Below are 13,587 nucleotides of genomic sequence, written 5' to 3'. Positions count from 1 at the left end.
TTCCAGCCTGTCTAATGGGGCTGCTGCTCCATGATCCTCATCCTCAATGTATACTTGAAACTCTTTGGGAAACTAAAGCCAGATGCAGAGATTTCTGGAGAATTGTGGAGGTGGTGGTATCTTGGAGTTGGCTTGAACTAGCTCAAAAAAGCTGATTGTTAAATTTTCAAGATTTTTTTCAGCTTGTTGCTAAATGATGTACACATTGTAAGTTAATATAGTTTGATGCTTTAGGCATTACTAAAGAGTAAACTATATAAATTTATAATATAGTGACATATTAAAAACAAAAGTAATAAATACTCAAAAATTCATCATGTTCTAATTATTTTACTATGTCTATACTTGAAGTTATTTACATCTATCGTTACTGGTGAGGTGAAAATACTATTCCTATAAAAATTTCAGGGGACCAAGTTAGAACCTAAAGAGAGACACCACAGAAGACTAAGATTCAGGGACCACACATTTATCGAGCTCTTATTTATATGCATGGCATTGTATAGTATTCTTACCTGTATTAGCTTATTTTAATTCTTTGAGAAATTACATAAAACAGGTATCCATCACTTTCCAAACTCAAGAACCAAATAGAATTGGACAGTGAGGACTACTTATATTTATCCCTTGTATAGAGCGGAGGAAACAGAGAGGTTAAGAAACTTGTTTAGAGACGCACAGCAGTCCCCAACAGGACATTGTTCTGTGTTCCTCCGATTTGATAGAAAACTCCTTCCTCATAAGGACTGGTCCCCAAGTCCTCTTCCCAGCACTGTGCCCCAGTTCCTTACCCAAGGCTTCAGGCTCTTCTTTCTTCTTTCCCAAGGTAGTGCTCTGGGTGGGCTGGGCCTCGGGGCCACCAGGCCCAGGAGGGAGCAGCTGGAAGGTGGGATCCAACTCCAGAATCATCTGGTTGAGGCTCTCCAGTGAGAAGTCAATGTAGGAGTCAAGGTCTTCCTGAGCCCCTGAGACCTGCTCCCCTGGGGCCTCCAGGAGGCAGCTGGCATTGGCTCCAGCCTGTGGGGCTGGCTGGAGCCTGCCAGGGGGCCCCTTGCAGGGCATGGGGGCCATCAGCGCCTGCGCTCCCCAGCCTTCCGTGGTGTAGTAGGGACATGGCGGCGGCAGGCTGGGGCTGGGGGCTGGGTGCAGGGCCCTCCTGGGTTCCTCACAGGGAGCCAAGCCGACTGCGGGGCCTCCTGCCAGCAGGGGGCTGGACATCACCTGTGACATGTTGAGGGCAGTGACTTGGCAGTTTACCTCTGGCTTCCAGCCAGACTCACATCCCACAGTTGTCACTTGCCAACCGGGAGCTCCTGGGACCTGAAAGAAGCCGGGGGTGGGAACTGAGTAATTTCTGTGGATGAAACCTCTGCCTCCCCTCCCCATAAAGAAAGGCATATATATTCACTCATTTAAAAGCATGGCTGCTGGAGCCAGACTGCCTGGGGTTTGTATCCTGGCTTCCCCAGTTACTAGCTGTGCAACGTTGGGGAAGTTAATTAACTTCTCTGTGCCTTGGTTTCCTCATCTATAGAATGAGTTAATATTTATAATATACTTAGAACTTGCCTAGTACATAATAAGCAGTATGCAAGTGATGGATAAATAAAATAATCTCAATAGATGTTTGATGGCTACCTATTATGTTCCAGCCTTACTTTTAAAATAAATAATAGCTAAAATTCCGGATTCCCAGGAGGCGCTAGTGGTAAAGAACCCACTTGCCAATGCTGGAGATGTAAGAGACTCAGGTTAGATCCCTGTGTCGGTAAGATCACCCAGAGGAGGGCGTGGCAACCCACTCCAGTATTCTTGCCTGGGAAATCCCATGGACAGAGGAGTCTGGCAGGCTACAGTTCATAGGGTCGCAAAGAGTCAGACACAGCTGAAGTGACTTAGCATAGCACAGCACAGCTAATATTCATTGAGTAATTATATGTACCTAGGCTCTGGTGTATAAAACCTTTTAAAATCCTCATAACAACCTTATGAAGTAGATGCTATTATTATCCCATTTTACAATGGGAGAACTGAGACACAAAGAGGTAAGCAACTTGCCCAAGGTCGTCAGGCCAACGGGTGTCAGGGTAGGATTGGACCCCAGCTGTGTGGTGTCAGGGCCCCTGCATTTAGCTGCTACTCAGCCTGGGCCAGTTGGTGAAACAGACAGGCAAGCAGGTGAGCAATCACAACAGTGTCATCGGGGAGGAGGGGAGTCAGAAGGGACTCAGTGGGCACAGGGAAGGGGAGGGGGGAGGCCAGGGAGTGGGGGAGGCCAGGGAGGACTTCCTGGAGGAAGGGACATGTAAACGGAGACAAGGACGAAAAACAGGAGCTGGCTGGGCACACCAGGTAGGGGTGAGGAGGCAGGTGTATTCAGAGGCTGGATGGACCGAGGAGATCACAAGACGTTACTGAGCATCTGGGAAACAGAGAGAACCTAGGGTGAATGGAGGGGAGGTTGGGGTTGGGGAGGCAGGCTGGGCAGACCCTGCAGAGCCTTGCAGGCTGGGTTTGGTAGTGCTGACTCAACCCTGAGGGCAATGGAGAGCCACAGAATAGTTTAGAGTTTAGGAGTGACATCATCAGATGATATTCACTCCCTGGGGGCTCATCTGGGAAAGAGACGTCCCAGGCTTCCTGACTGTGGGAAGTTCTTCCCGTTGTTTAGCCTTAATGCTACATGATAGCAGTTTCTTCCAGGAGGTAAGAGGTTCCAAAACAGAGGCTGCCAAGAAAACTGTAAGGAGCTGGGGCATGCTGATTGTGCTACAACTGCCTGCCCTGAGCCTCACCTTCCCCCTGCCCCTAGCACTCCCCAACTCCACTTTTCTCCTTTTCCAAGATATGTCTATTACATTCTGCTTTAGAGTTAGACCTCAGTCTCGGAAAAGTCATTGAGACCAGTCTGGGGCAAACGAAATGAATGCAGACTTCGGAGTCTGGAGATTTGAATTCAAACCCCAGTTCAAAGAGTTCCTTAAGGAGTCGCTCTGACCCTCAGTTTCCTCATCTGTGAGATGGAAATAAGAATTCCTGCTATATATCCTCCCAGAAGGTGGTGTGGAACCAGTGAGATCCTGCTTGTAAAAGCTATCGGACAATTCTAAATACTACTTAGAAATCAGGGCTTATATAGAATATAACGCCTTCATAATAATAAATAATAAGAGCTCCCATTTACTGAGAATTTACCATGTGTCAGGCACTGACTTTCCCCATGATAACTCTTCTAATCCTCTCATAACCCTAGGAAGTACTGCACCCCTATTACCAGTCCATTTTACAGATGAAGATACTGAGATTCAGAGAGGTTAAGAAATCTGTGTCGGCCACACATCCAGAAAAGTGATAGAGCTGGGTTTTAAACCCAGGCCTGGACTTTCAACCTTTAACTGTTTATATCACATGGAGTTCAAATGCAGAGAAACACCTGAGGTCCAGAGAGGGACTGTGAGTTGCCCAAGGCTCCTGCTAGACCTGCTGCCAGACTTCTCTTTGGCCAGATCCTGGAGGGGGCAGGCACATGTTAGGCTCGGGAAGCGTGTCTATAAATGGCAGTGAAAGGGAACGAGGAATGGGCCTTCAAGCTCCTTTCTAGGGGCAGCTAAGGACATCAAGCTTTGGCTCCAAGCGCCCTGGGTTTGTCGGGGCAGGATCTCTGCACACCCTGAAGGTTTTCTGGCTGTGCCTCAAAGAGGACCTAGGGTTATGGTCTCTGGGGAATGCACTGGGTACCTGGTTCCTCCCCCAGGACTAGGATCCAGGATATCTGCCTACTGATTTGGAATCTGCTTTTATACCACCCTGGGCAAGTGTCCTTTCCTCTCTGGGCTTCAGTTGTCCCACCTGTATAATGGGAATGCAATCGTAACAGACACTTAAAATGTACTCATCTTGTTTTCTCAATGGTTCTCTGAAGAAAGTACTCTTACGGTGGGGCTGGAGAGGTTAAGGGACTTGCCTGAAGTCATACAACTCACAGCACCCAGAGTGGAACTGGGATCTGAACTCAGGTGATCTTGGCTCCTGGTCCCATAGTCCTTGCCACTGTTTCATAGATTTAAGATCCATTTCACCTTTCTCTGCCCCTTCTGGGATTCTAGGACCCAGTGGGACAGGCCTGAGATTGAGCAAAGTTTAGGCAGCCCCTTGGGATTTTCTTTAAGTCTTCTCACTTTTGACACTCCCCAAAGCACCACCAGACCTCCCAGGGCAGGGTCTGGCCTCACCCCTTTATTCCTGAACACTCTTTCTTCTGTCCCCACCAGCACACGTCTCTAGCTCTTTCCTTCCTGATCAAAAGGGGAGGGGAAGACCCCTGGGCTCAGCACTCTGTGTGTGTATGTTGGGGGGCCGTAGTGGGTATGGAGGGCTCCAGCCAACTCAGTCTTATTTATAGGTCCTGCCCACCCATGGGACTCAAATCTCCTTCTTTGTTCCCAAGGGCTCTGGAGGCAGGGAGATCCTGATTCCTGGGCAAATCCCCTTGTCAGTTTCATTGCCAGCTTCTTCTCCTGACTCACTCTTTCCCTCCTACAAACCCAGGGCAGTGGAGGGAGAGGATGGCAGAGGGGAGGACAAGTGTCCCGCAGAGTGCCTCACCTCACTAGCCCAATCCCTTCCCCACCCCCCTGCTGGAAGAGTGGCTTCTGATCGTCCCCTGGTCCCCACTTAGACCTGGAAAAGCAGACCTGGGACAGGAGACAGGGACCCGCAGGGGCAGTGAAGGTCTTTCCCTACCCGTGCCCTGCCCACCCTCTCCCTCCCATTCTAGGATTCCTTCTGGCCTCTGAATGATCCAGCATGGGTTGGGGGGTGGGGCAGGGCTAATGGCCAGGCCCTGAGGGCTCTGGGCTGGTGGGCAGGAGGATCGGTTCTGGGTCTATTCCCTTCCCAAGTCTCAGGACCCTGGGCAAACCCCTTCCCCTCCCCAGACCCTGGTTCTCTCATCTGTACACTGAGGGCTACAGATTTAGTTCCCTCAAAGTGCAGAACTTGAGTCTGTGGTCCTGGGACCATCTTGTCTGTCTCCACCTTCACTCTGAGCCCCAGGAGAGGAGAAAAACTGGGGACAAGGGCTGGCTGAAGGGGCTGAGCCTCCTCCTCTTTTCTCCTTGAAGAATAAAGGCGCCTACCTGTTGTCCAGGGTGAGCAAGACGCTTCTGCCTTCACTCTTGGCTCCTGGGACAGACGAAGTGAGGCGGTTGGTCAGAGCCCAGGTGAGGAGTAAAGGGAGGCGCCCTTCACCTCCAGCCCCGCCTTAAGAGCAGCCAGCCAAGCCCGCCCGCCCTCCTCCCCGCCAGCCCTACACGTGGCCTGACAGCCCACAGGCCCCACCCGCCTGTCTGGACCAGCTCAGGTGGGGCTGGCACAGGCAGGGAAGGGAAGCCTGGCCTTGGTGGGCACTGGAGCCCGGTGTGTGAGTGTGTGTGAGAGGCTCTTAAGCATCCTATTTCCTCCCTGGGCGCTGAGTGCTCAGGGGAACCTCTGCTTGGACAGGGGCTTCTTAGAACCAAGTGTGCTGTAGGCGTTCCCTTCACCTGAGTGCCAGCCAGGGAAGGGACACAGGGTTGGTTGGCAGAGCTAGCAGAGAGTGGGGAGCAGGATGCCAAGGGGCAGGAGACCCTTCCCACAGGCCTCTTCTGTGCTCTCTGAGCTGGGTCATACTGCTACAGGTACCGGGTAGGGGCCTGCTGGGACTCACGCTGGACACAGATCTTGTCTTTTTTTCTTAGTCTGGGAATAGGCTTCTAACTCAAGGAGAAGAGGCTCTGCGTGTCTGGAGGGCTTTGAGAACGGGCTCAGCGCCACAATGGTCTTCATTCATTCACTCACAGACTATCCCTGTGCACATTCTGGTGGAAGTTCCATGTGGGAGTGATGGCAGAAAGTCCAAAAGTCCAGACATCCCCTCTCCCTGGCTCCACCTCCCTTCCTGTTCTGTGTCAGGGATCCCAGAATGTGGTGGGCATCCAGACTTTGTTGCGGAGGGGCACTGTGGTAAAGCCGAGTCCCCTCTGGGCAGGTTGGTTGGAAGCTAGGGAGCTGGCATACTCTCCAGCCCAGGGACTCAGGGTGATCCCAGCAGGGGCTTATCTTAGGGGTGGGTTGGGGGGAGGGCTGCCCAGAGCTCCCGTGATGCTCAGTAGAAGGGCTTCTGGCCTTAAAGTCTTTGATGTTCTGTGGCTTCATGGAGGCATCGTGGCCTGTGTCGAGGGAGGCCAGGAAGCACAGCTGAGCATGGCAGTGAAAGGTGATGACTGAAAGACTCTGAAAGGTGTCTCTGGATGTTCGCGCAGCCAGCAGCCCATGGCTTGGTGAGCAGTTGTGTCTTTGAATGAAGAAAATGATGCCCCTCCATTGGGGTGTGTGCAGTGCAAGCCAACATGCACTGCCCACAGCAGCCTTATTCACGGGCAGTCAGCTGCTGAGATTCTCGGGGGAAGGTACAGGTTGTGGGGTGGGAGATGGAGCATCAGGCCGGGATTGGAGTGGTCCTGACATTGGCCCTGGCTGTGTTCCTGGGGGCTGGAACCAAGGGCAGTTTTAGCAGTGGTTCTTCAGGCCTGGGAGCCCTAGGCTTGTGCCCCTGTGCCTGAGGGTTACAATCTTTCTTGGCAGATTTGACCTTCTTGGTTCACATCTCCCTTTACCTTAAGCCAGTCTCAGGAACACTGATTCCAGCCTCAGCCTCCTCACAGACCTTGTGCACCATACCTTCCTGCCTCTGCCTAATCCCCCACCTCACTCTGCTACCACCATGCTCCTCTGACATCATCAGCCTTTCTGCATTGATGGATATGACCATGTGATTTTTTCCCCCTCTCTAACTTGTTGATGTGATGGAGTACATTAACTGATTTTTGAATACTGAACCAACCTTGTATACCTGGGATACATCCTACTTGGTTGTGCTGTATAATTCTTTATACATTGTAGGACTCAATGTGCTAGTATTTTATTGAGGGTGTTTGCATCGATGCTTGTGAAAGATATTGATTTGTGGTTTTCTTGTAAAGTCTCGGTCTGGTTTTGGTATTCGGGTGATGTTGGCCTCCCAATTAGCTTGTATTCTCTTTGCTTCTAGCTTCTGAAGGAAACTGTAGAGAATTGGTATAATTTCTTCCTTAAATGTTTGGTAGAATTCACCAGTAAACCCATCTGGGCCTGATGCTTTCAGTTTTGGAAGATTATTAGTAGACACAGGCCTATTCACAACATTTCTTTCCAACCTCAACATACAGCATTTTCCTGGCTGCTGGGGGGAACTTGGTCTACATCTGCGCTTCTGAGAGAAGGGATTCCAAGTATTTTGATGGATCCTGAACTCTGCTCACTAAAGAAGATGGAAAACCAATCAAACAAAAAGTGTAGTTTCCTACAGGGTGTTGTTTTTTTTTTCTTGTCAAGAATCCATTCAAAATACACATTCATTCAAAATCCATTTATTGACTGCTTTGATGTTAGGCACTAGGATACCAAGATGAATAGGACAAGATAACTGTCCCCACGGAGCATACAGTCTATGCATGCTCTGTGGAAGCATGGAAGTTCAGTTCAGTTGCTCAGTCATGTCTGATTCTTTGCGACCCCATGGACTGCTGCACACCAGGCCTCCATGTCCATCACCAACTCCCGGAGCTTGCTCAAACTCATGTCCACAAATCGGTGATTCCATCCAACCATCTCATCCTCTGTCTTCCCCTTCTCCTCCTGCCCTCAATTTTTCCCAGCATCAGGGTCTTTTCCAATGAGTTAGTTCTTCGCATCAGGTGGCCAAAGTACTGGAGTTTCAGCTTCAGCATCAGTCCTTTCAGTGAACATTCAGCACTGATTTCCTTTAGGATGGACTGGTTGGATCTCCTTGCAGTCCAAGGAAAGGGAGACTCATAGGCAAATAAGGCCCCAAACTCCAGGCTGCTGCTTGCCTAGAGCCCTACGAAGGAGGGAAATGCACCATCCTCTATGGTAACCATTAGTCACGTGTGGAGGAAGAACGTTCCCGGTCTATACTGAGACATGTCATCAGTGTGAAGAGCTTCCCAGGTGGTACTAGTGGTAAAGAATTCACGTGCCAATGCAGGAGATGCAAGAGATGTGGTTTTCCTGGGTTGGGAAGATCCCCTGGAGTAGGTAATGGCAACCCACTCCAGTATTCTTGCCTAGAAAAAATTCCATGGACAGAGGAGCCCTGGTGGGCTACAATCCATGGGGTCTCAAAGAGTCAGACATGACTGAACACACATACGTAGACGGGAAATACAATTTAGATTTCAAAGACTTAGTTTGAAGAACGTAAATATCTCATTGGTGCTTTTTCTCTTGATAACATGATAACATTTTGTAGATGTTGGGGTAAATAAAATAAACCAGCAAAGTTAATTTGACCTGTTTCTTTTCACTTTTTGAGATGTACTTTATTAGCTTCCAGGGCTTCCTTTGCTCAGCTGGTAAAGAATCCGCTTGCAATGCGGGAGACCTGAGTTCGATCCCTAGGTTGAGAAGATCGCTTGGAAAAGGGAAAGGCTACCCACTCCAGTATTCTGGCCTAGAGAATTCTATGGATTGTATAGTCCACGGGGTCGCAGAGTCGGACATGACTGAGCAACTTTCACTTCACTTCACTTATTAGTTTCCAAAGACTGTTGTAACAAATTTCCACAAACCGAGTGGCTTAAAACATCAAAATGAAGTCATTCAAGGTCTGGAGAGTAGAGGCTGGATTTTGGGTCGTTGGGAAGAACTGGTTCCTTGCCTCTTGCAACTTCTAGTGGCTGCCCTGGAATTCCTGGGCTATGGTCACGTTCTTCAATCTCTGCTTTGTCTTGTCTTTGCTTTCTTCTCTGGCTGTGTTATCTTTTGGGGGGGCTGCACTGGGTCTTCATTGCTGCACATGGGCTTTCTCTGGTTGCAGAGCAAGGGCTCTTCTCTAGTTGTGGTGCAGGGTTTCTCAGTGTGGTGGCTTCTTTTGTCTGTGCTGGCACCAGCCCTAGGGTGTGTGGGCTTCAGTAGTTGCGACTCGTGGGCCCTAGAGCGTACGCGCAGTAGATGTGGCTCATGGGCTTAGTTGCTCTGAGACATGTGGGATCTTCCTTGACTAGGCAGGTGGATTCTTAACCACTGGACCACCAGGGAAGTCTGTATCTGTGTTATCTTTTGCCTCTGTTTTATAAAGACCCTTACGATAGCATTTAGGGACCCCCCCTAGATAATCCAGGGTAATCTGTCTGTGAAATCCTTAATTACATTGGCAAAGATCCTTTTTCCAAATAAGGTAACACTGGAAAGTTCCAGGAGTTAAGACTTGATATGTTGAGGGTGGCCATTATTCAATCTCTATGTGTGCCTGCTAGAAAGTTTAGAGTTACATATGTGACTTGATTATATTTCTGACAGTTGCAGGCTATAGTAACCCCTGACTCCTGGTGCCAGAGAAAACATCTCAGACTCAAAAGGACATTCAAAGTGGAGGGGGATGGTGAGTAACCTTGGCGAGGTAGGAGAGGTGAGAAAGCCTGGGATACTCCTAGACTTTTGGGGTGTTCTCTGTAGCTAGAACTCAGGGTGAGGGTGTGAAGAACGCTGGGAGAAAAATCTGGAGAGACGATGTGTATACAGCATCACTTCTGCCCGCTTTTCTCCTAGTGAGCCTTGCTTAGCTGGAGAGGCTGGACACTGACCACTGTGTTCCTCAGACTCTGTTGCTGCTAGAGTTTTATTTAGGAAACAGGTCTGTCAATCAAACGGACTTGGAAACATGACTCGTCACTCAGCATGGTTATGGAGGCACTGATTTAGGGGGCAGTTGCCTTCTAGCATCCAGTGTCCAGCTTTGTGGGTGCAGAGAAGTTGTTGTTCAAATGGCCTCCTGACCCCTGAATCAGTTAGGTGATGGTTCTTGAAACCAACAGACCTTCTTGGGTTGCTCCGGATTCCTTACCTTTTTGATGGTGTCCGAGGAGGTGCTTGCTTCTTAGGGTGGGTCCCAAGTTTGTCTTTGGAGTCATTCCTGCAGGTGCAGCCTGTTCCTTTAGCCCTTCTGATGAGTTTATCAGCATGGCATTACCTGCATGACATTCCTTTCTGCTTAATTTAGCTAGTGTGGTTTCTGTTTCTTGCTGCTGAGTGATGCAGGTGGGTTGGTCCAGGGGGTCAAGGGCATGGCAGTCGCCCTAAGCAATCTGACTTTTCTGTTGCAGACAATGGAGATACAGGAAATGCTTTAAAGCAGAACAGGAGCAGGGAGGAAAAGCCGTGAACATCTTTGTGCCCGAGAAATATCTCCTTGCTTCAGGGAGGTGCTGAACCCCTTGAGAGGGTAGCTGAGGAGCAGGCCTTGCTTTTCTCTGGGACTGTCTTTTCTCTGGGGTCAAGACAGGTGCCAAAGATTTAAGAAGGCTGTTCTTTGCTACAATGGGGACAGAAAAGTGACCTAGCCTCCGGAACATTCCAAGCTTTATTTGCAGCAGGCAAGACTGAAATAGCAGGAAGGGCTTCTCAACAGAGACAATAGTGAGATTTTGGTAACTAAATTAGCTAAACCAGGCTCTGTGTGAAGGGCCAGAAAGAGCAGAGCAAGAAAAAGGCCGTACCTGGCACTCTGGATGCTCGAATTTACACTCAGTCTCTGTGGCCAATTAGCTGTGATGTCAGAGCTAGATGGGCCCCTTGGGCGCTGCCATCACCCTGAACTCAAACTTTATTATTCGTATGTCATCAGTAAAAAATGTTGAGCAGGCCTCCCTTATATCTGTTTATAAATTATTTTCATAGAACTAAATAAATTATAAACATAGAGTATATGCATAAAATACATTAGCATATACATTATAAAATATATATTATGAAATATGTACACTATACATATATGAATAAGCTAGACATTATGCATATTATTATATGCACATTATAAAGCCACATAACTAGAAATGAAAGAGGTAATAAATATAAACAGTTTTAAAATAATTTTTATGGCATTTCATTTCATAATGGCCTAAAATCCCTTTTTGCTCTCCATAATGAGAGCGACGCCATTGAATATCCTTCTTTATTTTTGAAAATCCTAGTTTCACACTCCGCGGGACAGTGACTTGAATGTCTGGTACTAAATTCAGTTTATTTCAATATTCAGTTTTAAAGGCTGTCACAGCTGAAAAGAAGGCTTCATGAAGATACCTAGATCCAGACGGACGAGGTGCATTGTGGGCTGTGCTCATTAAACCGTGACATTCATTTCTCAGTTTTCAATGCCATCCACCAATTATGCAAAGGTTTTGTTCAAAATTGACTTTCAAATTTCCATCCTCTCTCATGTCAATCAGTTCTTCGTGCAAAGAAATTGGAATATGTTGCATTTTAATACTTTCACAAATGGATTTTAAACCCACTCAAACTCATTTTAAAGCAAGTTAAAAATTCCTTTTTTGTTTTCTTTGATGGGTGGATGTGAAAGATCTTGGGAACACATGAGGTTTTCGGCAATAAAATCAAGGAACAATGGGAACACTTTCCAACTTTATTTCTAAATGTTCTCTCATACTATAGTCCTTCCAAAAAAAAATTACTTCCTTAACAACTGTTTAAACTTCACCTTTGTCCTCATGAAAAGAGATTTCACTTTTGGAAATCATCACTGGAGCACTCAACGCACAACCCTTGTCTCTCCTTCCTGAAATGTCAAATGAAATCATGTCCTGGGATCAGCGGGAAGTGCTCCTGGTTTCTTGCTGTTTCTTCGCAGAAATCTTTTTAGGCCACTTGTCCTTTTTTTAAAAAAAATTCTGTTTTGAAATTTTTATTTATTTGGCTACACCAGGTCTTAGTTGCCACACGTGGGATCTTCAATCTTTGTTGCCTGCTGCATGCAGTATTCTAGTTGCAGCTTCAGGGATCTAGTTCCCTAACCAAGGACTGAACCTGTGCCCCCTGCAGTGGAAGTGAGAAGCCCTTCCACTGGACTGCCAGGGAAGTCCCAGTTTAGTTTGAATCAGACGTTACAATCTGTGCATTCCACTGAACTGAGCTTATGTGAATGGCAACATGTCACAATAGGTCAGAAGTTGGGCAACTGAGTGAGGGTGCCGTCCTCAAGTTCTCTGCCTGATGGACATGTCTCCTACCAGACATTGACTAATGTGGGGGACATGATCAGCCAAAATAGACTGAGTGGGGGTGCCTGGGCCAATTTTTATGTTAAATATTAGCTGAGCTGAATTCTTTTATTTCTTTTTAGATAGAAATACATGTGGAAGCATGTATGTTGAATTCTAAGATTTTCTTCCCACATACCCGTGGATCAGTCTGTTACCCTGTGGGGTAGGTGGTCAGATCAGCTGAGGCTTGGGCTGGGAGGGGGTAATAAGAGAGTCAGAGTGGCTAGTAAGACACTTAGGTCCTTGCTTTCCTGGGCCTCCTTCCAATGCCCACAGAGGCAGAGTGGTTTCTGCAGCCCCAGCCCCATTGCGCCGGGTCCTGCGGTCTCAGGAATACCTGTCTTCCTGGGGCCTGGGGCTGGGACCTTGGCATCTGCTCTACATTGCTCTCTGGGAAGCACACTGGGTGGGCCCCAGAGTAGGTGTGAACAAGCTTCTGATCATAACACCCTTTTCCTTTCCTACCCTTTCCTCTCTTGCGACAGAGTCTGCATCAGTCTGACCAGAGCTAAGTCATGCGTCTTCTCTAGACCAAATATTTTGTCCTTGACTTTGGGACACAATTTGGTGATTCTTACACCTTAGGGTTAAAGCAGGCGTGCATGCTTAGTGCCTCAGTTGTGTCCAACTCTTGGCAACCCCATGGACTACAGCCTGCCAGGATCCTCTGTCCATGGGATTCTCCAGGCAAGAATACGGGAGTGGGTTGCCATGCTCTCCTCCATGGGATCTTCCCGAACCAGGGTTTGAACCCGCATCTCCTGTGTCTCCTACACTGCAGGTGGATTGTTTACCACTAGTGCCATCAGTATCCAAACCCAGACAGTCTGGGGGCTCGCCAACCTCAGGCCTGCCCATCTTCCTGGGGAGGGGGGCAGAGCAGGGTTACTCCTGGGGACATCAGTGCCTGTGTCCCACTCCTGGCCAGGGTAGCAATGACCAAGCTTCTGGACCATCTGTCCAGGGCCTGGCCTGGAGAAGGGGGCCCTGGCCAGCTCGGGGAGGAGGGGGCTGCTGCTGGTGATCCTACATAGCCCTAGGCCCAAGGTGAGCTCATCAGATGAGCAAGGCCTCCTGCTGAGCCTAGCGGGGTGACTAAGAGGACGCTCTGTGCTCTCCTAACCCGCCGGTTCCTACTGCGTGCCCACTCTGTCTTTACTTCTTGAGCTTAGCTCTGCTGTCACTGACAGCACCACGCAGCCTTTGACATACAGCAGCTTTGGAGCCATGTGCGGCCAAAGGGCGTGGCATTCAGGGCAACACCCCTGTGTCCTTCAAATTCAATTCCTTTCCTTCCTGGGTACATAGTGACACTACAGTTCCCAATCTCCCCTGCAGGCAGTCAGAGCCACGGGCTGAGCTCTGGTCAGTGGAATGTAGCTGAAGAAATCTAAACCATGCCACGTCCTGGTCTGAGCTCACTTTCTTCCCT

At 48.6% G+C, this 13,587-nt stretch overlaps 1 protein-coding gene across 1 annotated transcript in view; it reads right to left on the bottom strand.

Annotated features, from left to right (window-relative positions):
• The window catches only part of TNS4 (tensin 4), a 22,075-nt gene extending 16,889 nt beyond the window's left edge, over window positions 1–5,186 (bottom strand). The window contains exons 1-2 of the mRNA XM_010842603.1: window positions 5,139–5,186; window positions 792–1,320 (exon numbers count right to left, since the gene is read on the bottom strand). Coding sequence (XP_010840905.1) covers window positions 792–1,230 — 439 coding nt within the window. The 5' untranslated portion in view covers window positions 1,231–1,320; window positions 5,139–5,186. The remainder of the gene's footprint in view (window positions 1–791; window positions 1,321–5,138) is intronic.
• Between the last annotated feature and the right edge of the window lie 8,401 nt (window positions 5,187–13,587).

This window comes from Bison bison, unplaced genomic scaffold (genome assembly GCF_000754665.1).
Source record: "Bison bison bison isolate TAMUID 2011002044 unplaced genomic scaffold, Bison_UMD1.0 scf7180017864180, whole genome shotgun sequence".
Classification (NCBI taxonomy): domain Eukaryota; kingdom Metazoa; phylum Chordata; class Mammalia; order Artiodactyla; family Bovidae; genus Bison; species Bison bison.
This window is presented reverse-complemented; position numbering and strand designations above follow the sequence as displayed.